Source organism: Lipophrys pholis, assembly GCF_963383615.2.
Source record: "Lipophrys pholis genome assembly, chromosome: 2".
In the NCBI taxonomy this organism is placed as follows: domain Eukaryota; kingdom Metazoa; phylum Chordata; class Actinopteri; order Blenniiformes; family Blenniidae; genus Lipophrys; species Lipophrys pholis.
Genome location: NC_137636.1, coordinates 37,571,499 through 37,599,498, shown reverse-complemented (window position 1 = coordinate 37,599,498; position 28,000 = coordinate 37,571,499). Strand labels below are relative to the sequence as shown.

The following is a 28,000-nucleotide window of genomic DNA, read 5'->3' as shown; positions in this document are numbered from 1 at the left end:
AAATGAATTTGCAACCTCTATCGGGTTATTAATTAGCTCCCCATCGATAATTAGTTGTTTGGGACCTTGATTTCTTTCTTCTTTAGAGTCTTGTTTGGTCAGTCTATGAATATGTTTCCAGAGACAAGAGCTGTTTCCCCCTGACTCCTGCATCAGGGGCAGAAAGTTCTCTGGTAGGGCTTTTCTCAGTTCACTGCCCACTTTGTTCCCGAGGCTTCTAAAGATGACATTTTCAGTGTTTAGGTTAGTTAAGATTGACTTTTTAGATGCCAGATCCCTTTGCTTCATTAAATGACATGTGTTTTTACTGGGGACGTCCCGATCACACTTTATGGCCCCCGATACCGATCCGATTTTTCAGAATTGAGTATCGGCCGATACCGATACTTTCCCGATCAGATACTTACATTGCTTTTGCAAATATACTCAACAGTCTATTTCTGGAGCAACTAAGATGTCTGAAGCTAAAAGCAGTATTGGCAGAAGCTTTGTTTAGCTAGAAATTATTGTAAAACTCACTTATTGAATCAAAATTCTTCTCAGAACAACTTAAACATAAAAGCTCTCAGGCTCCAATGTAACTTCTTTGTGTATTAAATTCCAGTTTACCTTAAAGCAGTATGAGAGGTTTGACCTGAATGTCACTAAACGTTTACATTTCAATGTGAATTATAAAAACTTCATTCCACTTCAGAGTGGTAAAACCTGTTTCATATCGATAAATCTCCACATGCTACACACACACACACACACACACACACACACACACACACACACACACACACACACACACACACACACACACACACACACACACACACACACACACACACACACACACACACACGCACGCAGACGAGAACAATGAGCTCTAATCATGAACACTGGGGGAACACGGACATTCTAGTGGACAGACCACCAAGTCGGATTGTTATTACGGTGACTGTCAAAATAAAACCACCAAGTTGGATTGTTATGACGGTGACTGTCAAAATAAAACCACCATGTTGGATCGTTATTACGGTGACTGTCAAAATAAAACCACCATGTTGGATCGTTATTACGGTGACTGTCAAAATAAAACCACCAAGTTGGATCGTTATTAAGGTGACTGTCAAAATAAAACCACCAAGTTGGATCATTATTATGGTGACTGTCAAAATAAAACCACCAAGGTGGATTGTTATTACGGTGATTGTCAAATTAAAACTACTAAGTCCAGGAGAATATGGACTGGGAGTCATGACATCACGGTGGAAACTTTGTTCTGATTGGCTCTACTGAGCATGTGCAACACTATAAGTTATTATAGCTGTGGTGGGCAGTCGCAACGTTTCAGAAAAGTTGTGTTTTACCTTGTTTACACAGTCAGTGTTTTCGAAAAGTTCCATCATGGGAGCGGTTTCCTAACATTTGTGTTTTCAATGGACAAACGAAACAAAAGTCTTGGTGTTTTCACTTGAAAATGTGTAAACGGGGCCCAAGTCTTTCGACATGTTGCACAGCATTACCTTCAGCATCGACCAGTCGTGGCGACGTTACGTCACGCGCACAAACTGTTTGGATCATAAACAAAGTTACACCACCTCCTTTGAGCCGGTTGATATTTCACCGGAAAGGGCCGATCTAATCAGGTGTTTATTAATCCGGTCAGGCTTTACTCTGAGGTCGACGTCGCCACACCTCATGACAACTTCCTGTAGTTTTTCTGACAGAAAAGCTAATATTTGAAGGAACTTTACAGTAAATTACTGAGAACTGGATGAATCATTTTCCTTATCAAATTTAGTTTTAGACGGTAAAATGATGAACTAAGAAATAACACACATTAAAAACAACAAAGAAAGAAACTCCGATCCTTGACGTGGTCGTCTTTCTTCTTGTTTCCACACTCAGACACTCTCTAGTTGACCCAGTCACGTTACTCTGGGGTTTTCGGAGGATGTGGCCGTGTCCACCGTCGTGCTGGTGTTGCTGTGTAATGTCTCATTTTACGAAGGGCTTTAATTTCCTCTTCCTAAAGACCCACATTCTCTGCTGCTGACCTGCCTGCTTGTCCATCATTTTAGTGTCGGAGCTTCTCGGAAACCCCCGGAGAACGAGAGGGAACTTGTTGCATTCAGATGAGTGTTACACGCTGATTTCAACGGCTTTGTATTGATTGATACTGCTGAGCACGATATTTTACTCTCTGGGAAGAATGAGTCACATCCCTCAGTGAAGAGTGGCTTGTCCTGCATGTGGATTCCAGACTCCTGATTGGAGGATTTCACCTCTTCCCATCATTTGAAATGTTTCTGATGTTGTGGTTGCTGTTTGTTCTATCATAAGACCAAAACCAACCCAAGCTTTCTATTCAAGATGAAAGACGTGACAGAAAAAAGGCTGTACTTGTAATTTTGGTCTTATGGAACCAACGTGAACTGATTCAAATCAATTTCTTTAGCTATTAATGGTTGATACGCCTTCCAGTGATGGAGGGTTTTACAGAGAGGTTAACAGTCCATCATGGGTTACATGAATTGGTTGTTTTTACTGTGGTTTGTTAAAGGAGTCATATGCTCCTCCTGTTCACCTCCTCCTCCTGTTCCTCCTGTTCTCCTCCTCCTGTTCCTCCTGTTCACCTCCTCCTCCTGTTCTCCTCCTCCTCCTCCTGTTCACCTCCTCCTCCTGTTCCTCCTGTTCTCCTCCTCCTCCTCCTCCTCCTGTTCACCTGTTCCTCCTGTTCTCCTCCTCCTGTTCCGCCTGTTCACCTCCTCCTCCTGTTCTCCTCCTCCTCCTCCTCCTGGTCTGGTCGGTCCAGAAACCTTCAGTATTCTAAGTTTCTAGCTCCTCCTCGATTTTCCTCATTTGAATATTGGATCATAGGAGCTGCATTCAGAATCTGCTGTGTCTGTGTGAGCTGGACTGGCTCCGCCCACACATGCCCATCTTGGGAAGAGGAGGAAGTACTTCCTCTCGTGGTGCCATGTGCCAGAGCAGAGCTGCCTAATTGTGGGAGGAGTCAAAGGGAGGGCCTACCTTGATTGGGATTGGCTAAACCCCCGATGACACTATATAGGGTTTGAGTTCTGATTGGCTGCTTGGAGCAACACACTTTTTAAAACCTGAAACAAGCCAGGGACAGAGAGGACAGACTGTCTTCACTTCTGGGATGTCAGTCCAGGTATGGAGACGAGTAGTACTGTTGGAGAACCTTTAGGAAGTGAATTTTTATACAATGTGACCACTAATCCAACTTTATTCATTGAGCACCTTTTATGCAGGTTGATCTGGATCAAAGTCTTCCTGTGAAACACTTTGATCTGGATCAAAGTGTTTCACAGGAAGATCAATTTGGTCAAAAAGTGCAAATGTTGAACAAAATTCTAAATCTGTAACTTGATTGATGTAATATAATGTTCTAAGATTGGACTTAACTTAAATATGTAATGTAACTTTCTGGAAATGTGATATAAGTTTGATGTAACTACAAAAATGTTCTTTAATTTTGTTTTAAAAAGCTGTATTATTTTTAATAAAATATATGACAAAACTTTAGACATGCAAGTTTACTGTTAAAATACAAATGTAACTTAAATTTCTTTCATTTACTATTAGAATATTACAGAAATATTCTAAAATCTAATGTAACTTTTCAAACAGTTGATGTAATGTCAACCTTGCAGTATAATTGCCAGAAATATTTTGTCCCTTGTGACAAAATGTCATGAATCTGTTTTAGAAGGACATTTAACACAAGTATGGATCCCTGCTAGCTCAGCTGGTAGAGAATGAGACTCTCAATCTCAAGGTAGAGGGTTCATGTCCCACGCCGGGCACCACCTTCCTGTGGGGTCTCCACCTGCAGGAAGGTTCTTAATGGTGCAATGTGATCTGGGTGACGGTGCTCAGACTGACACCACCACCACCCAGAAACAGATAAGTGGGAGAAAATGGATGGATGGATAACTTACCATGAAATGTAATTCATGTCAACTGTAATGTAATTGTTAAGGATTTGAAAAAACAAAAGATATATTATATAAAAAAAAAAAAGTGGATTACAAAAACATTTCAAACAACTGACCAAATAAGACAAACAAAATAAAACTGGAAAAAAATAGATCAAATGAAATATAAAGCACATATTATAATAGATACGATCTTAATTTAATCAAATCCTAAATTTAAAAACACATTAAAGAAATGAAATATAACAATAAGACTAGATATGAAAAATGAAAATGAAACAGTGAAAACATTTTGTTAATGAATTTACGTATCATCCATCCATCCATCCATCCATCCATCCATCCATCCATCCATCCATCCATCCATTTTCTCCCACTTCTCTGTTCCCGGGTGGTGGGGGTGTCAGTCTGAGCACCGTCACCCAGATCACATTGCACCATTAAGAACCTTCCTGCGGGTGGAGAGCACACAGGAAGGTGGCGCCCGGCGTGGGACATGAACCCTCTACCTTGAGATTGTGAGTCTCATGCTCTACCTACTCAACTAGCTGGGGGACTTATATATTTCTTTATTTGTTTATAAAATTATGTTATGAACTGAAACGCACATTAATGAACAATCGTATACAAAGTATGAATGTGCCAGATTATGGCAAAACCTGCTAATTTCCATCTGTAGTCCCGAGGCCGGTCACACAAGCAGTACAATGTATAACGGAATGTAAAAACTATGGAACTTACATTTACGTAAAATGAGTGCAGGACTGATTTACTTTAAGATAATAAATCAAGGTAAGTGTGTGTGTGATCGCACCCTGACTGTGTTTTGAAGCGGCGCGGTGCAGAGCTGGAAGCGGCGGCGCCGTGGTCGCCAGAGGACGGTGCCAGGACCGGATCGCACACAGAGCTCAGCAGCAGACATTGTTCCCATCGGAGAATGCTGCGTCAGCACTTCAGCAAGTGACTCGCTCCGTCTGAGGTTTTGCTGTTGGCATTTGTCTACTTTCTTTTTCAGCGTTTGGTCTCCGACGTGATTCATCAGCTCCCAGAATGCACCAGTTGCTCAGTCTGACAGGAAGGAACACAATCAGCTTGTTTTTGTTTATCTCAGGCCCTGTTGTCACGACAACAAATACGAGTGTATCCACAAAACTTTCTTCACTTTTGGGGGGTCCGTTTACACGACACCAGTGTTCTGATCCTCTGTATCTACAAAGTTTTTAATCCGGCTCCCAAAGTGGAAAGATTCTTTCACGGAGCAAATCCCTCCTGCAGAGACTGATGGAGGCTACAGAGCCTGTTACTGCTCATCTCCCCCTCCCTCCTGCTCATCCAGTTGTAAACAAACATGGCGGCTGCGTAGTGGTACGACCGGTAGTGGTACGACCCGTAGTGGTACGACCCGTAGTGGTATGACCCGTAGTGGTACGACCCGTAGTGGTATGACCCGTAGTGGTACGACCCGCGGTCCATATTCTAGTTTTATCCTCCAGATCAGTAGTTTAATAGTTGAGACTCTCCCTGATATCATCCAATGAGTCATCAGTCCATACGGATGTCAGGTTCTCTCCATTTTCTTCACCTTTATAGTGTTTTGTTCTCTGCACACGTCTGTGTGGTTTCATTACAAAATCAAGCAACAGCGCCCCCCAGTGGCCCGGCAGACTAACTACATCGTTGTCTCTGTGTCCGCTGCTGCAGTGGAAACACACTCCTTTTTTTAATGGATTAGGTGTTGTCACGTGAAACGTTGTCGTGTGAACAGGGCCTTAGAGGCTTCGTCTGGCTCTGACCTTCACACACGTTTGTTGACCACGTCACACCTCATGACACGTGATTCGTTTCACATCTACATTGAAATGAGTTTTCACATCTGAAGCTCCAAAATGAGTCTCTGCGTCTTCTGTCGGTTGGTCATGGAGAGGATGGAGGTCAAAGCTTTCCCGGTTTTGGCTGTTGATGTGGGAAAATGTTGGCTGCTAACAAAAGGCTCCAAAGTGAGGAATGTTTACTCCTTTAGGTTTTTATTCCATTCATTATATTTTTGGAATTGAACAGTATTGTTCCGCTCTGAGGTTTATTTGTTTCCTGTTGGTCCCATTTGATTTGCTGTTTCACTGCACTTTGTAACATTCTTCTTCTTTTCTTAGTTGTTGCTCCTCTCTTTCTCTGTCACCCTGACAATTTTCAGAGTAAAGCTGTTTTAGGTTCGAGTACTGGGAGCTTCTTCTTTTTTTTTTTTCACATCACAGCTCACTGGTTTGTTTCGTCTCAGGCCGTCTACAAACTGCCCACGATTTACATGAGTTGACGTGGCAGACGACTAAAGCGTCATAAGCGCGAAGAACCTATTTACAAAAAAGAGGGAAAACGGAGCCTCGTACTTTTGTCGCATTTTTGTGATTGGAGAGAAATCCCTGAAATTGCGAGGCATCTGCTGCCACTGCTCTACTAGCCTGTCTGCTTTGTTTACACCCCACATACAATTTCTGACTCGTTTTGCCCTTTATAGCCGCAAAGCATCTGTTTCGGTTTTAGCGCCAGCGTTGCGCGGCTCAGTACGTCGTTTCACACTGCGTTTCTATTGGTTAGTTAGTTGACGCAGGTCGCAACAGCGTCACGATCACTATGAAATTCTCACACTGTCAGAATTTTTTTGCCGTTATCTTTGGTCAAAACAATGAAAACGACCACTTTACAGACGATTTAGAGCCAAGACCAATGATATCACCACGATTCTCTCTCGATTGTTATCTTTCGTCTGGGACGGCTGAAAACCGCAGTGTGTAACGGCCTTAAGCTGAACAAACATTCAGATGGAGAACAAATTTCTGGTAACTAAAGCTTGACCGAGGCTGTCATTGGTTGGATTTCTTGGGGATATTTTAGGTCATCGATGCTTTTATATTAATGCCACTTAATCAAAACTTCAAACCTTCAATGATTAGAAGTCATGTTGTAGAGGTGCAGCGTAGTGTTCATACTGTAAATAAATGTGCCGGCTCCTGAAGAGTCAGACAGTTGTTCTGTCACCTGCTGATAAAAAATCGCTCACACTGGGTGAAAATATTTTAGTGTTTGACACGCTCTTTGTCCTGTCTTTACAGACGCTTTCACACCAGCAGTGTTTGGTCTGAGCCAGAGTTTGTTTCAGGGAAAGTCCTCTTCGTTTGTGCTAGTGTGAACGCTCCCCCGGACTCTGATCTGGATCAAACAAGTGAACTCTGGTCCACTTGAAAACAAGGGTCTCGGCTCACTAAGGGCCGGTCCACGGCCAATGTGAACGCGTCAGGAACTATCAGCGGACGGAGTGAGAGGACGTGATGTAGAGCGCAGTGCATTCTGGGTAGAAAACAAACAAAGCTAAATTGATGAAGCAGAAGCAGAAAGAAAAAGTTTGAAAATATGTTGTAGGCAGAAGTGAAGTAGTGAGGATAAGTAGCGAGGAAGAAAGGAAGGCACTCATTGATATCTGGTCCGAAGACTTTTATAGTGTGGTTGCTTGTGGCTAAGCCACCTCCTGCTAAAGGGGCGGGACTTCCTCCATTGGTCTGGACCAATCAATGATGCTGGTTTCTTCTTCATCATGCTTTATTTCCACTCTGGTCAGTGTCTGTTGAACTGCATGACGTCGTCCAGGAGGTTTGATCTGCTCTCAGAGGGGCAGCGTGAAAGAAAACCCAAAGAAAGGAAGGTGTGAAAACCTTTGGTGGTGTGACAGCAACTTAAGCCTGTTTAGTTTGTAAAAACTCACTGTAGTTTATTGTTGTTTATGGTTTCTTGTTGACTTGTTTCTCTGAATGAGTGAAGGTGTTAGGAAACTCAGTCGTTCCCTGGATCCTGGAGCCTTTAATTCCAGTGAAGCTTACAGTGAAACTCTGAGTCACAGAGAAACAAAAACAAACCAGGGAGGATGAAGAAATGTTGGCATTGTGTAAAGAGGAAAAGCATATCAGTGTTTCCACTGTTGTAGCTGTAATTTATCAGCTCCGCCTCTCTTTCCCCGACTTTTTACTCACTCACATGAGGAAAGCTCTTTCTCTTTTAAAGCGCCACTTCAGAGCAAAGAGTCCGACATGCCTGGGAAAACTCTCCCGTCCTGTCCATCTTCATTTCATATCTGAATATTTATAATTTCTGAATATTTCTGAGACTTTTTTTAGTTGCAAGACTGCTGCACATTGTTTGTTTCTTTATAAACTGCATTAGCATCAGTTATCAAGCGTTGTTGGGTTTTCTGGTTCGGTGTCAGTCACACCGGCCGTGGATGAATGGATGTTTCTGTGTTTGCTGGTTTCACGTCTCCCGTCACGAGGCTGGACTAGAGGTGTAGTGACTGAAGTCTTTATGCAGCCTGATATATCAGAACTTGGTATTGAGACCTGAGGCTGCATTTGTTGCCTCTTGGTTAACCGATTTCAGGAAGGTCTGGATTTCTCATTTGGTAAACTGGAATCAATTCACTTCGAATGACAATTATTTGATTTATTACCTCAATTTTGGAAGTTTTTCTTTTCACCTCCTTTGGTAACCTTTCCATCCCGGTTTACCTTTTGCTTCGTGACCACCCACGTCTGATTGTTCCTCTAAACATCTGTGCCTCGTAGCAACATTCACTCAAACTGCCTTTCCAGCCTGCTGGCTTGAATCAGCCATGTTTATGTAGCAGGTAGCCTAGTGTTTCTCCAGGCAGTTGACCGTTGACCTCTTGGGTGTGACTACTGTGACTCATCTTTGAATGGTGAGACATGGGGAATGTTTGCTGTGTGGGGAGCTGCTCCATTGATTCACCTCTTGACCCTTTAACCCTGAACTGGAGGCTCAGTGAGCCTGAGAAAGCATCCTGACTGTGCTGCTGAGTTTTAATGGATTGACTTTGAAAGGTTTTCCCTGATTAATGTATTTTCACACAGTTACTTTAGCCTGTCTCCTGAAAAATAAAATCTAGATATCAATTTTAATATATGGAGTGTGTTATCCATCCAAATACGCTGGGGCAGCTGTGGCTCAGTTAGAATAAGCCTCGCTCCACCTCGCCATGTCTGTATTATTACATATCCTTGGACTGATGATGCAAAAGTGCATTGAGACTGCTCAAGTAAAGGTAATTTAGTGAGTATTCTGGCTCAGGTAGAGGGACTCTGCTCTTCCTCCTGAGAAGAGCCTGTTGGGGTCGTTGTGTTGACGATGCCCCCCCGGTCGCCTCCCATTAGAAGACCACAGAGCCCGTCTCAGTGGGAGGAGGCGATGATGTCAGCGTACGACCTGCTGGACATTTGATCTCTGTTGGCCTGGGAACGGCTCTGCAGGACGTTCAGGAGACGAGGACGTCTGGGCGTCTTCGCTGCAGCTGTGACGTAGTTTTTCCACTTGTGTAATATTCCAGCAGAATTTCTCCAAACGTTCTGAAAAACCAAGAGTGGCATGTTTTAGATAGATGTGTACAGGATGTGCAGAATTTTGGATCTGAGTGGACGTTTAGGAGCTACAATGGCTACGACTCCAGTTACAGCGGATTGTCCATGACATGATGTGACGACTGTTTGGTTTCGTAGTAGTTGTAGTATTCGTAGTATTATGAAGTGGTTCTCTTTTGAGATGTTTCCCTGAGATATTTCGGTTTGAGTTGGTTATTCATCCCGTGATGCTCCGTGCGTCCTGTAACTGATCTCTGCTCGGCTTGTTACAGTTTCTCAGGCTGCCAAACACACATCAGAAAAGTTGACGGCACACTGATGTCAAAAATAGAGTCTGATGTTTAAAAGTTGGCAGCGCATCAACATTTCTCTGAGCTTCGTCAGAGTATTCATCAGAGTTTCTGTGTTACATCCTGAACTTTCCAGTTCCACTTGGAAATAAGCGAGTCTTGATCACGAAACCATTCCTGTTCCCAGATGGACCAAAGGTTGCCTCATTCAGAGGAATGAAGGATTACATCACCCTTGGAGCAGAGTGGAGTAACTCCCTGGCTCCCTTTACATACCTCCTTCCCTCTTTCTCTCTTCATTTCCTCCCTCTCGCTCTCGCCCATACCTCCATTTTCCCCTCCCAGCGTCACTTTGACTGCCTGCTTAGTTTTTTACACCTTCGATATTCGCTGACATGATTCTGAAATCTGGGCCAAGCATCAGTTTCGTTTGAGGTCAACTTGTAGAAACAAATATATGGTACTTGGGGCCGGAAAATGACAAAAAACAAGTATGGAGCAGTGTTTCACAAGCATCAGATTGTGACTGAGTCGTCTTGTGTCGTCTCAACAAGAGCCCACGTACAGAAAGATAAACATTGCTTTGCAAAGGACTAAAAAACAAAAGAATAATTTTCTATTCACATTTTATTGAAGAAGTTTAGACCCTGTATTGCAGGAATGTGATCATATGATACATACTTCAGTACACAAAGTATGTTTGAGGTTATTGTACTATGACACTACAAGCTAAGCCACATGCTCCAACATTCGAAAAATCATTAGGAAAGTCAGAAATCTGCCAGGACTTACATTTGGTGCCATCAGATCTGTGAGATTTGCCTTTTTATTTTCAGACACAACATCAAACCTCAACAATAAAGCATCCGTCCGTATCTACATTTAAAGCACTTTGGTTAACAAGAGTTTCCCTTTCTGCTGTTAGGTGGCATTGTTGAAAGATCGTACAGCTGCATTTACCCAATTTTTTATTTTATTTTGTCAATCTCATTGATTTCCTTTTTCTTTTCTTTTTGCTGGATGTGTGACGCATCACATGATGTTGTGTAGCAGAAAAATACAAAACAAGCTCAAACGGTGTAACAGAAACCGATGTTGAATTCTGGATGAACTAGAAAACACAGAATTGGAAAGTTTCAGCTATAAATCGAGAATTCATTCAGTAATTATTGCTCATGTAGCTCATGTGATTTTTAGGTGTATTCATTCTTTCAGTTTTGTCCCATAGATTACCCAGTCTTGAAATGTGTTTTCTCTCAGATTTGGTCATTTTTCATGGGATGAAGTGAATTTGAACCTTGTTTTGAAGGTTTGCGGTCGTCCGTCTGTCCCGTCAGAGCTGCAGCTGTCTGATCCGCAGGGCGGAGAGAGCCGTACATCACCACCAAGTAGACTGTGACATTGGGTTATCTTTGGACAGGAGGGGCCAGCAGATGTATTTTCTAGTTTCACCTCCCATGTCAGATGTAGAGGGTAGCTCTACAATCGCCAAGGATGTCCGCTGTGGTCAAATCCATGCACAGACGTCTCATGAGCAGGAAGTGAAGTCATCCCTGATGCGTCCTGCCTCTTTTTGTGTGGCTCTCCGAAGCGGTCACCCTGACCTGGAGGTATCTATAGCCGCAGTCCTAGATGATTGGAATGGACCACTAATGGCCTAATGACTCGGACAACAATAGAGATCCGTGACCCCGGGTGAGGTACAGAGCTGTGCAGCTTCCATCATCTGCATCGTGAAATAGAAGGATGACTGTGCAGCACACCTCACGTCATCCTGTTGTCTTCTATTTTTAACAGCACATCTTCACTAATTTCTGTCTCCATCTATCAGTTCCAGTCTCCTCCGCTGACGCTCCTGCAGCAGCGCTGCTTTCTTTGGCTCTGTGGGCCTGATTTACAGAGCTCCTCTCCACAGTGTGCTGAACTTCTTGCTGGTGCAATCAGGTTGTGGTTTTGACTTGTGTGCATCTTGCAGGTGATTAAATAACACGAGTGACATTGCACGCAAACGGCAGTATTCAAATGAAGGTTTTGCACACACGAGGCCGTGTTTGCATCCGATGGAAACTGTGTTGTTTCCTGTATTTGCTTGATTTTTTTGTCGGGTGATCAGAAAGAGCCTCGAGCGGCAATGAACACAAAATGAAATGTGAAATCATGGAATTGGAATGTTAGTGGGTGACGTTGGCAAACATATCAGAGCTTTACAGCAAAGCTGGGGGGGGGGGGGGGGGGGTGACCTTGGAAGGAGACAGAAAAAGGACAACAAAGAATGCATTTCACCATAAAGTGTGTGTATGTAGTCATGAGGAGTGCCAGCTGAGGAAGTGCTTCTCGCCACAACAACATCGGTCAAACTGATCTGCACCTTGTTTTTTAAACACAGACTCAATCGTGAACAACACAAATGTTTACAGATGTTATAAATCACAGTGTTGTAAAATGAATCCATCATCATAAGCTCACAGTATTTTGTCCCCCTAAATACACTGTTTAGTCAGACGTGTGTGAAGAAGACAGTGTAGATCAGACCTGGTGTGTGTTTTGAAGTCCAGTCAGGCCTGTCAGGCTCGTCCACAACCAGGAAGACATCAGAGGGATCTGGGTTTTAAAGCATATAGTGATTCACCTTAACACTCAGATCTCACCGTGAAATTTGTCAAAACATTATTTTTGAAATGTTCATAATACTTCCTGTGGTCAATTTTCTTATTTTCTGTTTTTTCCCCTCACAGGTATAATTAGCCAGTGGCAAAGTGAATCGAAAGAGCGCGTGATCTCCCTGGTCCTGACCCATCTCCCATTGCTCAAACCGGGCAATGCCGAAGCCAAAGGCGAGTACATGCGTCTGCTTCCACGTATCCTGGCGCACACCATCGAGCATGGTCATCACCTGGAGGAGTCGCGCCAGCTCCTGTCCTACGCCCTCATCCACCCCGCCACCTCCCTAGAAGACCGCGCCGCCCTGGCTCTCTGGCTCAACCACCTGGAGGAGAGAGCAGCCGCTCGGGGAGACTCCCTGGAGAGGCCTCCTCCGGCAGGACCACACCACCACCACCACCACCACCACCAGTCCACGCCTCCGTCCACGCTCTCCTCATCCGGATCCTCCTCCTCCACTAACACCTCCTCATCAGGCAACCTTTACTCGCTGCATCACCACCAGCGCTACGGCTCAGACGACCGCCTCAACGGCTGGCAGAGGGATTCTGGAATGGGCGGAGGCTGGCATCAGCAGCAGGGCTGTGAGAACGGACACCTCCTTCTCTACCCATCATCCTCTGTGCCTGCCACCATCAACACAGTCGGAACTGGAGGAGGCAGCAACGCCAGTAAGTGAAGTCCCGTCTGTCGTGTGTCCCTCATACTGTGATTAACCCATTCCTAAACATGGAAACTCAACACAGATTAAGTCCGTTGGGTTTTTTTCTTGTTTTTGATTATGGGTGGTTCAGCCAGACGCTTTGCTATGAAATATGTAAATGATAGAATAAGTTCAAATGAAGGAGTTATATTCTCCAGCTGTTCACCCCCTCATCCTGGTCTGGTCGCTCCAGAAACCTTCAGTATTCTAAGTTTCTCACTTCTCCTTGATTTCCTCCATTTGAATATTGGATCATAGGAGCTGCATTCAGAATCTGCTGTGTCTGTGTGAGTTGGACTGTTGTTGGTGTTGTTGTCGTAATTCTTTATTTCATCCAAAAGTAAAATTAAAAAAATCTAAATAAACAGTCTTGGTAACAAAAACTTCCAGTTCAACCCATTTTAAATGAAAAGGAGCAGAAGAGATTCCTCTTATTATATCTGACCCTCAGTTGCCTTTCAGTACCTTTACACAATGTTCAACATTCTAAATATTTGCAGATTTACAGATTTTAAGCATTCTAAAGCATTCGTATTTACAATATACACCAGAAAAATAACACACAATAAAAAAAGGAAGAAAGAAAAAAAAGAAAGATAGAAAACTGGTTCCGCCCACACATGCCCATTTTTGGAAGAGGAGGAAATACTTCCTCTCGTGGTGCCATGTGCCAGAGCAGAGCTGCCTAATTGTGGGAGGAGTCAAAGAGAGGGCCTACCTTGATTGGGATTGGCTGAACCCCCGATGACACTATATAGGGTTTGATTTCTGATTGGCTGGTTGGAGCAACACACTTTTTAAAACCTGAAACAAGCCAGGGACAGAGAGGACAGACTGTCTTCACTTCTGGGACGTCAGTCCAGGTATGGGGATGATTAGTACTCTTGAAAAACCTTTAGGAAAATAATTATTATATAATGTGACCCATTTAATGGAATTTTCAAAAACCTACATCTGGTCAGTTAAGTTTCTTTATATCGGTCATTCGGTCTCATCAGTTTCAAAGTGGTTCAAAATGTCACGTTTACCCACATTCAGGGTTAAGTGTCTTGCTGAAGGAAATTTAAAAAAAATGGTGAAATAGTTATAGAACTTGCATTCGTGCATTTTGAAAACAAGCCCCTCTATCAACTGAGCCACAGCAGCCCACAAATATATGTTGTATGTATGTCACATTTGACCACAATCATTCACACATTCACACAGCAGTCATGACAGTTGCTTGTGCACCACTGGGATTCAGCGTTTTGCCCAGAGACACTTCTAGTACTTATGGTTCGGGTGAGGTGGAGGATTGAACACACAATGTTGGGATTAGAAAACAATCCCCTTTATCAACTGACCTCCAGCCACCTCAATGGCTGACATAGAACCCAAACTTTTAAAACAAGCAAACCAAAGTTGTTAAAAAGTAGTAGTCAATCAAAACAATGCAATGTTAATTATGAAAGTTTCATTGCGCTTAGTGTACTATTGAACTCATTAACAATTTCTGAACGTGCCGTTTCTAGATAGATGTGACAGAAGCACACTGCAAAAAAGTGTAGCCCAAATACAAGATTTAAACAAACACTACATTTGAGAAGAAAATGACTGAATATTAGTGAAATCACGTTCCATGCAGCACCTTCATTTTACTTGAAACCTTTAAATTAGATTTTTAAATCTAGATTTAAGATTAGGGTGTTACAACGGGAACCAGTAATATGTTTAGTTTCTAGCAGTTTCGAGGCTGTGTTTCTTCTTGGACCAGTTATTCTACTTCTAAACTGGAGGTGGCTTTAACCACCACCTCATCTGAGGACATCTTAGTCACTGTGCAGCCACCTAGTCTGGGCTGTCCTAATGATAGCCGTCTGTTTTTGACCACCGGATTGCACAATTTCATACGAGGGTCTCTAAGCTTTAACTCATGGTGTAATCAACTCCAACAAGGCAGCTTTAGCAGCAAAAGGAAGGATTTGGCTTTTTAAAATCCCATGTGACACACATCCAGCTGTAGGACAAAGGCTTTTCTCTATTGTAGTGGAAACTCTGAGTTTACTTTGGGGAAATTGGCCTCGATTAACTCTTCATAGTGTACACGGAAAACATCTGAGTGGCATTTTTGCGGCGCAGTAGAGGCAATGCATATCTCTAGTTCTTTATTGCCGGTACAGTTTCATTTAAGGTATTTTTTAGGCACGGCAGTATCACAAGTACAATGGCAGGCACACGGAAATCATTTTGAACGTTGCCAGAAACAAAGCTAAACAGAGTCAAAAGAGTAAAAACATGTCAGTTCACAGAGCAAACCACACAGCAGCTCCAGAGGTTGAGATTTAGGTGGAAGACGACACACAGAGAGGGCAGGGCCGTTGAAATTGAACATAACTATGGTCAGAGCAGGATATTTCCAGACAAGAATGCAAGGGCTCTGTGTTTTTTTTTCTGGGAGATGAAAGAAACAGCTGAAGGTTTATAAATACAGGCACATTTAAAGCTCTGCTCGCTGCTCCAAGAAAGATCCTCTTGTATTTCTGACTGCAAGCAGCTTCCATCCCACACAAAAGACACAAGGCCTCCACAGCCGGTAAATCCCAGTTACCCCGGCCGGACGGCCGCTCGGGATCAGTGGAGGCGGCGAGCAGATAGATCTTTGTTGTTGTTGTTGTTGTTTACTAATCTAAGGAATACAAAAATAAACCTGATTGCTCCGCAGAACAACCCAAACTCTATGTAGAGCTTTTAATTTTGTGTAAAAAGCGAAAAGAACAAGACAGAATATATTTTGTCAGTGCTTTGAGTGTCTCTTTCAACGTGTCTCACAAAGCAGTGCTTGCAATAACTTCCATCTGTAATCATTCCATGCTTACATTATTCCTATCGCTCGGAGCCAGTCATCAAGCCTCCGCTGTGTCCGTCCGGGCAGGAGGATGACCACAGGGGTATAATTGTCCAAACACATCAACCTGATAGAACATCCCAACGACCCCCCGCCCAGACTCTCAGTATTAGTCCAAGCCACAGCAGCACATACCACCCATCCTTTCCCTTGTAAGGCAGCCTTTGTGGGAGACTGTATTTAGGGAAAATGGCTAATATTTAGGGACTGGAACTTGAAATGTTAGCTGGGCACCTATTTTAAACGGGGCCCATGAAGTCCTATACATAGAGCCAGCAGTAAGAGGACCGCATATAGGAGGAGGAGGAGTAGAAGAGGAGGACGAGGAGGAGTGGGAGTGGGAGAGAATTGGTGGCAGCTCAGCCCGCCGGGGGGGGGCGACACAAAAGCTCTTTGGCTCGCCATCTTTTCATTCTATTTACCTCTTTCAGCACTCCCTAGAGTAATCTGTGATAGCAGAGCCGGTCTTAATGACAAGAACTAGTTTACTTCAAACCAACTTCATCATAAACTCTCCCTGGGGAGCAGGGGAAGAAAAAAGAATCCACTGTGGACATACATTGATTGCACTCATGTTATCGTGTTCACATTCCCCCGTTTGGTCCGGACCAGAGTCTCTTCAGGGACAAATCGTTTGCTTTGGGCGACGTGAATGCCCACCAACTCTGAACCAGAGCAAACAAGATCTCTGGTCCCTCGGTCTCGGTGCGCAGTGCATTCTGGGTTTTGAACAAACGAGGCTAACCGCACAAACCAGAAGAATTAGATTCAAAAAGAAAAGGTTGGAAAATACCTTGCGGCCGGACGTGGAGTAGTGAGGAAGAAGTAGAGAGGAAGACTCTTTGATATCTGGTCTGAAGACTTTATATCGTGGTTGTTTGTAGCTACCCATTAGCCACGAGCTAACTAGCCTAGCCACCACGGGCTAAAGCGGCGGGACTTCCTCTTTCGGTCTGGACCAATCAATGAGCCGCATTTCTTCTTTACTTCCTCTCTGGTCAGCGTTTGTTTCAGGCGACAGCGCCCCCAAACCAGCAGCTGGTGTCACTGCATGACGATTTCCAGGCGGTTTGATCCAGGCTCTAAAGTCAATGTGAACGCCACTGAACCAAATGAAGGCGTGAACAATGTCGGCTCCGCCCCCTCCCAGGTGAACCAAGTCCCGGACTATCCCATTGTGAAAGGATCCTAAGAGAGAAATTAATTCTTGAATTTATACGTTGGGGAATTTTTCATATTAAACCTCATAGACGATCCAGCATGGAAGTGAATGAGAAAACCAGGGTTGTTTTTCTACCAGGAATCAAATCATAAATGTGCCATATCTAAAAATAAAATTTCAAAACTTTCATGAAAAGTCCATCCATTCATCTCCAGCGCTGCTCTTTTATATTCAAGGTTGCAGAGTGGATGGCCAAATGCAGGATTCACAGACAGACAACCACAAACACTTACACCTACAGGCTTTTTTTAAAGTTGCCAATTAGCCGATTGGACCGCGGGAGGAAACTGGAGCACCTGACAAACAAGCAAACGCCACACAGAAAGGCTCTCGCCATGACTTGAACCAGAGATACTCTATGTGCCTCCATCACACCTTATCCTCCTCGTCTATCTGCATCTCCTTCACTCCAGTCATGAATCTTCTCTGAGGTCTTCATCTTCTCCTGCGTGGCTGCTCCTCATCACCACATCTCCTCGAGTCCAGTACATCCACTGTCCCAACCGTCTTCAGCTTCACCTCTGAACTGGTTCCACCGTCTTTAGCTATCAGCTGATTCATTGCTGGTTTTGTAGTAATATTAACACAAGTCACTGTTTCTGTTCACCGTCTTCTCTTTTGATGAGTCACTAAAAAAATGATTAAATAAATAAAATAGACCCACTATGGTGCCGCTGTCTCACAAAATGTTAACCCAGTGCCACTCCACCTTCTCTCTCACTAATCATCATGTAATTACTCTGCACACTGTTGAATTTTTCACATCACATCTTCATTCAGTCCATAGTGTAATTTATAAGAACTCTATATAGAGAATAAAATGACACAGTCAGGCTTTTTCCACACGAGCCAAAACCATCTTTTTTCTCCCCGGGGTTCTAAAAAAAATTTCGGTCCACACGTCACTATGAACTCATCTCAACAGCAGGCTTCAGGGCATGTAGTACGCATGCCGGGCCTTTAGGGGTGCTGTCACTCACCAAACACACCAGAAACACAGAAGAAGACACAGACCACATAGATATTTAGAAGTAGACTCCTGCCATAGACTTCTAAATACGCAACTCTGAGTTCTATAGGTCTATGGTCCTGCTCCTCCTCCTGCTAGCGTCAGTAGCTTCTGCAGCGCCACCTGGAGCATGGAGTCCGCTATTTGTGGTTATTAGATGACATCATGGACCGCGGTGGGGGGTGAGGGGGTGATGACATCATCGTTTTTCCACAGATGATCGTCTTTGCTGTCCACGCCTCACAGCCGAGCCTGGGTTTTAGAATTTCCCTACTCTGGGACCAGAGTTAAAAAAAAAAACAGTTTTCGGGCTTTAAAGCGCCGCCTCGTGTGGATGATCGGCCAAAAACGGTGTGTTTACGTGAACCGGCGTTCTCGTGTGGACGGGCCCTCAGACGGAACTCTGAAGCCAGGGGATAAACGAAGTGCCACCGTAGTAACATCGTTCCTCCGAGTCGTGTGCATTTCCTGTCTCATACACAGATAAATATATCCATTCAATATCCCACCCAGATTACTTTCACCTCTCACCTGAAGATGTTTTAATAGAAATATACAAGCTGAAAGGAATGGATGGATCGTCGTCTGTCCTAGTGAAGGTTTTCCTTTGATACTTGCAGTCCTGACCAGTGGAGGTGGCGGCCAGCAGCACAGTCCCCTCAAGCGCTCCGTGTCCCTCACACCCCCCATGAGTGGCCCCAGCAACCAGCCTCTGGGCCACGTGTGGCTGTCCCAGGAGGACCTGCGCAGCGCCAGGGGCCCGGCCCCGGACCACGCGCCCCTGTCGCCTCAGAGCAGCATCGCCTCATCGGGCAGCGGCGGCAGCGAACATCTGGAGGATGCAGTGTTGGGAGGCGGTTCTAGTCTGCATCGCAGCTCGTTCCACGAGGAGGGCAGCGGCATGAGGGGTGAGTGAGGAGAAAGTTTTATGAATGTTTGGTGACTCGATAACTAGATGACGTCTGTATGGTTAGATGGTGGATTTATTATCACCAGCTCTGAACAAATACAGCTTTTACTTTATGAGACTTCAACGACTTTCCTTAAGTCAATGTACTGCACAGGTGGCAGAACAAAGCATTCACTGTTGAAGTACATGTACTTCGTTTGAAGTTTTAGTTTTATTCCCCTCGTTTAAACACAAGTACCTGTACTTTCTCCTCTCTTCACTCTCTAAACTGCTCCTTACTTGTTTTAACCTCGGAGGACGATCGAAGCAGCCGGCCGAACCGGAGCTGTGACAAATTCCATCAGTTATATCTGAATGCAAAGACTTCCTGTCTCACTCTGAAATAGTAGTTCAATGCACAAATAAATTATTTATATTCCTAGATTCTTACTAAAAACTATAATATGAGTTTGATTATGATCTGTGTCGCTGCCAGTGATTAACCGAGTTCATCCACACGGACAAACGTCACAAAAACAATAGTAATAGCTCACAAACGTATAGTAATTCAATACAACGTTACTTGAGTACATTCCATAATGTTTACTTTTGAAGGAGTTGACTCAACACTTTTATTTTGGCAAAAAACTTTTATTAGGGCAAGTATCTAGTATCTCTACTTTTACTCAAATCAAGCACATGGGTGGTCTTTGTAACTCTGCCATTTGTAATTCTACACACACACACACACACACACACACACACACACACACACACACACACACACACACACACACACACACACACTGATTGTCACAGATGGTCTGTGTGAGAACTATTGTTTTCTGTTTTTATTCTCCTCTTGTCATTTGGCCCGTTGGAGTTTGTTGACTTGACTTGGATTTAAAGGGAAGGATGACTTTCAATCACTTATCATGTCAAACCCAATATTTTTGTTCACTTGAGAATTGTTTTCAGCTGTAAATGTAAAAGTTGATGTCTGTGGCTCAAACGCATGAGATGAACAGTCAAATAAAACTCTGGTGATTAAATGGATCAGGACAGTAAAGTAAAAAGAAAGTACCACATTTTAATATGAAGCTGGTTTTCAAAAGCTTTTAATGAAATATTGACATAATAGTTCGGTATCAATTCATGCCATTAAGATATTTTACAATTAAATTGGATGATACATTGGGGGGGGAAAGGATCTCAAGATAATGTAAAACATTTCATATTCCATTAGAATCTCTGGTGGCACGTTGGGTTCAGTCTTGACTTTGAGGGTTTGAACCCCCGTTGAGGTAGGAGAGCTTTTCAGAGTAAAAGTCTCCCTGTAAAACGAAGCAGCCAAACTGGTAGTACAATACACTGTAAAAACTTGATACTAATCCACAAAACGACCGTCGCAATACATTAGTACTGACTGGTCATATTCACGGACTCTGGTGGTAACTAAAGGAGTATGTTGATTTAACTGTGGCAACAAATGTGGATTTAGTTACACCTTCCACTGAAAGTCATCAGCCAAGCAACCATATGCAAAGATCCCGTTTCAACAAGTACATTAACTGTCCAATAAAAGAGTTTTTATGTTAACGGCGATCTGTGCAGACTGAGGTGGGACAGTTCTTTTGGTTTAGAAATCCTTCCTGTCTGCGTCTCGTCACAGCGCCGAGCCTGAGAGTTTGGAAAGTCACTGATCCGGTCCGAGTAGTTCCTGGGAGGAAGTGTTGACCTGAGTGACTCTGAGGCGCCTGCTGCCTGTGCTGCACGCCACTCTTTTATTTCAACGTGTTCTTCATGCTGGATTCAGTCAAACAGGACAGTGATGATGATGATAGCTCACATTGACTAGTCCAAGAAATGAAGCCGTTGTTTGTGTTTCATTATAACCTTAACCCTGTTGACGTCGTATTTTAACAGAATGAAGATGTACACACAAGGCTGTATAGTTTACCCTTTATTCTAATTCGGGATCATACATATGGGTGTATTATTGTCGCAAAACTACTTGTTAATGCCTGTGGAGAGTTGTCTGTCTGTCTGTATTTCAAGTCGTCTGTCCAAAGTCAGAGTGTCATCGTGTAAGAGAATTTGTCAATGTGAACCTGAATCTGCAAAAGTCGTCTTGTAATTTGTGTGTCTGTAATTAGGTGTTTAAATGTGTAAAAGATCTTCTCATCTGTATTGGAATTTGTACATGTAATAAGAGTTGTCAATACGTACAAAGAGATTTGGAATTGAAAAGTTTTCAGCTTCAGATCCTGAAGAAACGAGCAACTCAGCAGTTTGGAGTTCAGCAGTTTCACAATTGGATGTTTTTTTACACGGGACTTTTGCTACACTGGGGCAGGCTGAAGTATTCAAAGTTGTAAAGCGTGGGTTTAAATGCCCTGAGCTCAGGCTCACAGGCACCTTCCTTCTGGAAGTCCACCAAGCTGAGACAATTCCGGTGAAAGTCACAGTTTGCATACATTCATGGCAACTTACATTGAAAGCAAAGCATTTGGGTATTAAATCAATTTAATCAGCTATGAGGCCACAGCATTCCTATAATTGGAGCAAAGTAATAGAAATGAAAATCCAGTGGGCTGCTGTAATAACAAGGGACAGGTTTTACCCAAAGACTTGTTTGTTTCCACTGCATGAGGGCGAGAGTAATTATTTGTGAATTTGGTCATTTTAAGAGGATGTGTTATTTATCACTTACGACACACATTGATGTATATTATCACGGGTAGTGTATCAAACAGTTTATTTTAAAGTATGTCCCGATTGTTTCTCGAGGCTAACTTGTCTACACGCTGCCCCGCAACGTGGCATATGCTCAAAATCGATGGCGCATAGCGCCACCTGCCCTGTACCACCTCCCCGCACCGACTGAGGAACAAGGCAGGAGAGGTGTGCAGCCAGAAGGAAGGTGCCTGTGAGCCTGAGCTCAGGGCATTTAAACCCAGGCTTTACAACTTCGAATACTTCAGCCTGCCCCAGTGTAGCAAAAGTCCCGTGTAAAAAAACATCCAATTGTGAAACTGCTGAACTCCAAACTGCTGAGTTGCTCGTTTCTTCAGGATCTGAAGCTGAAAACTTTTCAATTCCAAATCTCTTTGTACGTATTGACAAATAGTTTTGCTACAATAATACCCCATACATAAAGCCTTTAGAAGAGTAAAATCTACTCTATAAATAAACTATCAACTTGCACCTAAATACTCTCAATCTCCATGGCTGAGCAGCGGCGCAACTCCAGTCACCTTTTGGCTCATGCTGCCTAATTGTGCAGGAGGTGGATTTATTCACGCTGCAGGGAAAAATGATGATGAATATGAGGAAGATTTCTACAAAAATGTCTGTCAGGTTGGGATGAAGCCAGGAAACTCATTCAATGACACGTCTGAATGTCGTACTTTTTGATGTGACGCTAAAACATAAAATGGCTCTGAACTGCTTCATGAAGCCTCGTCGTGGTTCAAAGAGTCAATAGTATGTTCCTCAGAACTTTGAATGTTTGAACCTACTTATACTGACCGTCCATCTATAGAGAAGGTTACATTCAAATATGAAATGCCAAAACAACTGCAGCTACACAGTTGTCAGGGTCCATCTGATGATCAATGCATTATCATGTCTGTGGATCCAGGATCACGTGTGGAACCGGAGGTTCTGGGTGGTTCTGAGAGGAGCCTTTCTGCAGACAACAAACTTTTTGAAATATTTTATTTTGAATATTCTTCAGTATGACCAAAACAGACAAAGATAAAGACAAGAGGACCCAATAAGAGTAATAGTCAATGAGTCTGTCGTTCATATCAGAGAGGACGGGGGTCGGCTAGTTAAAGGGAAGAAGGTGCTGGTCCAGAGAGTCCTGGATGAGAAACAAGATACACGACAGAGACCAAAACAACAACAACAACAACAACTAAACCTGACTCACAAATCAGAACAAGACAAGAAAACATGACAAAACTGACACAAGAAACTAACTTAATTATTAATTAAAAAAGGGAGGAAAAAGGATAAACTCCAAATCTTTAGTTCTCCTAAATGTCCAACAAACTCGGCGCCATATTCACAATGTCAGCAGAAATTGTGATAATATTAATGTACCTATTTCTTAATGTGCCACAGCAATACATATATGAAGCAAGTGGAACTTTGTTACTGTTTACAATCCCTTTGATGGGAATGTTGTTTAAGAGAATAAATCTAAATCTTTTGCTTCTTGTTTTGTGCTTCTTCTTACAATCAGTGTCTCTTATTCCCCCAGATGTTCCTGCCTGGCTGAAGAGTCTCCGTCTCCACAAGTACGCCGCCCTTTTCTCCACCATGGCCTACGACGAGATGATGTCACTGACTGAGGAGCAACTAGAAGCACAGGTACACACACACACACACACAGGTACACACACACACACACACACTGGTACTTACTTGGTACATTTTCTATCACAATCAACTAGTCATTGATTGTCATGAAACTTTTCTTTTTTTCAAACTTTATTTAGAAAACATTTGAACAGTATGGGTGGACACTGTGAAATATAACAGTGTAAAAGAAAAAGAAATCTGAAGTAAATATAGTCACATCTGAATGTCAACCACCCACCCTCTGCCAGGCCAAACTTTTAAGAAAAATCAATCAATCAATAGATAAAGGAGGATAAATTAAATGAAGGCAGGGAAGGAACAAACAAAATTGTGGGGTCATGAAAGTTTTTGGGCTCAAGATATGATAAAACCGCTGCGTGACAAATTTAGCCATCCCCGTCTTTGTGTAAAAGTCATTAAGGACTATTCTGAAATGGAGGAAGCGGCTAAATTTAACTCCGGCTCACCGGGAAGCTGCACACTTCCTCCAGGTGCCGCTAACTGTCTGAGGCCAGCGTAATGCACCGCCAAAATAAAAGGACGGCGAGGTGTCTGGTGCGCCGTACATTTATCGAAGTGTCAGTTTTCACAACCAGTTCTGCACTTGGAGCATCAGAATCAGCACAACTGAGATTATTGAGAGTTTTTAGTCTACCAAAGTGTGCAGCACATACCCGGCTCTGCTGCTCATCCCACAAATGCAAGTTCCTTACAAGTGTTGCATTGTTAAAGAAAGAGAAAAGAAAAGCCGTGGTTAGCACTCATGACGTCACGTTTGCATCTTCTCCCGTGTGGATTTTCTCTGAGTAGTTTGTTGTACAGTGAAATGTGTTTAAGGCAAATTTGGTCACTCTAAATTGCCATTCGGTGTTAATTTGACCTTCTGCCTGATGACCTGCTCAGTTAAGGAGCCAAACTCTGTTTCTTTTTTTTCAACAAAACATCCACTTCCTTACTTTTTGTGTTGTTTGTTTCCCTCATTGTATCAGCAGGTAAGCTCTGTCAGACTACCTCTACTTCACTGTCACACTCTGTGTGTGTCTGCTGCTTCTCTGGGAAAAAGGAGAAAGTCACTTTTGACGATCAGATTATACCAAAGACAAAGAGACGTCTAACGCTGAGCTGTTTCCTCCTACAGAAAGTCACCAAAGGAGCGAGACACAAGATTGTTATCAGTATTCAGAAGCTCAAAGAGAGACAGAACCTGCTGCGCAGTTTGGAAAAGGTCAGAATCATTGGTTACCACACACACACACACACACACACACACACACACACACACACACACACACACACACACACACACACACACACACACACACACACACACACACACACACACACACACACACACACACACACACACACACACACAGAAGATTGTCGTTGAGCTGGCTGGTTGTTGTTCGTTTTTTTTTTCTCTTATTGGGGTTAAACTTGTCACCTCAGTGGACAATGCAGGGCTCCACCCGCTCTTACTTTGTGTGTGTGTGTGTGTGTGTGTGTGTGTGTGTGTGTGTGTGTGTGTGTGTGTGTGTGTGTGTGTGTGTGTGTGTGTGTGTGTGTGTGTGTGTGTGTGTGTGTGTGTGTGTGTGTGTGTGTGTGTGTGTGTGTGTGTGTGTGTGTGTTGGGGTGTTATGTATCTGAGATGGCAGCTAAAGGAACACCTAATCCAGGAAGGAGAGTTTTGGGCTCCGAATTTAAACTCCAAACCCCCCTCCCCCACCCACCCCCGCCCCCCTCGCTCGCCCTCTTCCGTTCAGCCTTCAGAGCAAGACAATGACGCTCAAGGGCACGCTGCAGGAGCGACATCTTGGGCCAGCTAAATTCAGGCTTAACCTTTTCACCAACGCTTCAGTTCAAAACTTGTCGGGCTGCGAAACAAGACACCTGTTGCTTGGTATTTTGGGTTTACACAGACTCATGTGCAGCGTCGCTCTGAAGGCTGGAGGGACGGCCGATGTGATGCATGTGGACAAGAGCAGAATCCCGGCGGATTGTTGAAACATAAGACACCTCACAGGAGCTTTGTTTTTGGAACATCCATGTGATTGTAACGAGGGAAACATTAAATTCAGATTTTTTTTTTTAAATATATATATATAATTTTGGGGCTTATATATGTTGTTTCTCTGTACTAACTTATAGCTAAATGAATTCTGGTATTGAACAGTTTATTTATTAGTTTATTACGTTCACTGTTTTATCAATATATTTAGCTGAAGTGTGCCTTCTTCATCACTCTTACTGGAATTAGAAAGTGTACATGTGGTTTCTCCATTCACATCTTTATCATGTTAATATATCGGTCCACACCAACACAGTTTGTTTACCAAAGTAGCTGAACGCTTCAGGCCTTGTGCTTCACTTGTTGAATCTTTCCTCTGTTCCTCGGTAGTTTGTGTGAAGCGAGTCAGTCCTCACCTGTACAAACTTCTCCTGCCACCAGGACGTGTTGGGTGGGAGTAATCTCCGCGCTCCTCTGCAGGAGCTCCACCAAATGATCATGACTCCCATCAAGGCTTTCAGAGGGGGCGAGGAGTCCTCGCTGCAGCGCCCCCTGCTGAGCCCCGAGGGCAAGAGTGCTGCACCTGGCTCCCACCTGACCGGAGGAGGAGGAGGAGGAGGAGGAGGAGGAGGAGGGGAGGCTGAGTCTAGCGCTGGCGTGATAGCCGAGGGGGATCTGCCCGGCCAGTTCACTCGAGTCATGGGCAAAGGTGAGCCGGCTTACAGACGAGTGTGTCTTTTAAAGTAAATAGAGTCAAGGTTTTTTCAAACATCAGATATTTTTCATTGATTTTTAAATATTTATTTTTTATTATTTTATTATCAAATGTCTCTTTTGTGTGTATATATGTATATATATACACTGAACAAAAATATAAACGCAACACTTTTGTTTTTGCTCCCATTTTTCATGAGCTGAACTCAAAGATGTAAAACATTTTCTATAAACACTGAAGACCTTTTTCTCTCAAATATTGTTGACAAATTTGTGTCAGTGAGCACTTCTCCTTTGTCGAGATGATCCACCCCACCTCACTGGTGTGGCAGATCAAGATGCTGATTAGACAGCATGAATACTGCACAGGTGTCTTAGGGTGGCCACAATAAAAGGTTGGGGGGGGGGGGGGGGGGGGGGTGGGGGCCATTGAGTGTGACCACCATTGGCCTCCTGCAGTGCAACACTTCTCCTTCACATGATCAGGTTGTTGATTGTGGCCTGTGGAATGTTGGTCCACTCCTTCAATGGCCGTTCCAAGTTGCTGGATATTAGCAGGAAGTGGAACACGCTGTCGTCTACGCCGATCCAGAGCGTCCCAAACACACTCAATGGGTGACATGTCTGATGAGGATGCTTGCCATGCAAGAACTGGGATGTTTTCAGTTTCCAGGAATTGTGTTCAGATCAACATGAGGCCGTGAATCATCATGCTGCAACATGAGCTGATGGTCGTGGATGAACGGCACCACAATGGGCCTCAGGACCTCCTCACCGTATCTCTGCATTCAAAATGCCGTCAATAAAATCACCTGTGTTGGTTGTCCATAACGTACGCCTGCTCATACCATAACCCCACCTCCACCATGGGCCGCTCCATCCACAACGCTGACACCAGCAAACCGCTCACCCACACGACGCCACACACTGTCTGCCATCTGCCCTTAACAGTGAAAACCAGGATTCATCCATGAAGAGAACACCTGTCCAACGTGCAGGACGCCGTCCAATGTGAGCATCTGTCCACTCAAGTCGGTTACGACAAAGAGCTGCAGTCAGGTGTAGTCCCCGATGAGGACAGCGAGGAGCTGCCGTCAGGTGGAGACCCTGATGAGGACGAGGAGCTGCAGTCAGGTGGAGACCCTGATGAGGACAGCGAGGAGCTGCCGTCAGGTGGAGACCCCGATGAGGACGAGGAGCTGCAGTCAGGTGGAGACCTCGATGAGAACGACAGTCTGCAGTCAGGTGGAGACCCTGATGAGGACAGCGAGGAGCTACAGTCATGTGGAGACCCCGATGAGGACGAGGAGCTGCCGTCAGGTGGAGACCCCGATGAGGACGAGGAGCTGCAGTCAGGTGGAGACCTCGATGAGAACGACAGTCTGCAGTCATGTGGAGACCCCGATGAGGACGACGAGGAACTTCAGACAGGTGGAGACCCCGATGAGGACGACAAGGAACTGCAGACAGGTGGAGACCCCGATGAGGACGACAAGGAACTGCAGTCAGGTGGAGACCCCGATGAGGACGACGAGCTCCAGATGAGCTTCATGAGACGTTTCTGACAGTTTGTGCTGAACATCTTTGGTTCTGCAAAGCGATTGTTGCAGCAGCTATCCCGGTGTCTGGTCTCAGACCATCATTGAGGTGAACATGCTGGAGGTGGAGGTCCTGGACTGGTGTGGTTACACCTGGTCTGCGGTTGTGCGGTCGTTGGATGTACTGCAGAATTCTCTGAAACGTCTTTAGAGATGCTTATTGTCGAGAAATGAACATTCAATTCACAGGCAACAGCTCTGGTGGACATTCCTGCAGTCAGCAATTGAACGCTCCCTCAAAACTTGTGACATCAGTGGCAGTGTGCTGTGAGATCAAACTG

The 28,000-nt window shown here is 44.0% G+C and overlaps 1 protein-coding gene across 6 annotated transcripts in view; it reads left to right on the top strand.

Annotated features, from left to right (window-relative positions):
* samd4a (sterile alpha motif domain containing 4A) overlaps positions 1 to 28,000 on the top strand; it is an 85,778-nt gene that overhangs the window by 33,226 nt on the left and 24,552 nt on the right. For 2 of the 6 annotated variants that reach the window (XM_080492850.1, XM_080492852.1), the window contains exons 3-7: positions 12,396 to 12,992; positions 18,760 to 19,047; positions 23,299 to 23,408; positions 24,538 to 24,624; positions 25,849 to 26,116. In XM_080492850.1, the coding sequence (XP_080348976.1) occupies positions 12,396 to 12,992; positions 18,760 to 19,047; positions 23,299 to 23,408; positions 24,538 to 24,624; positions 25,849 to 26,116 (1,350 nt within the window). Of the gene's footprint in view, positions 1 to 12,395; positions 12,993 to 18,759; positions 19,048 to 23,280; positions 23,409 to 24,537; positions 24,625 to 25,848; positions 26,117 to 28,000 lie in introns of all 6 variants that reach the window. The other 4 variants (XM_080492851.1, XM_080492849.1, XM_080492854.1 and 1 more) reach the window with 2 other exon arrangements.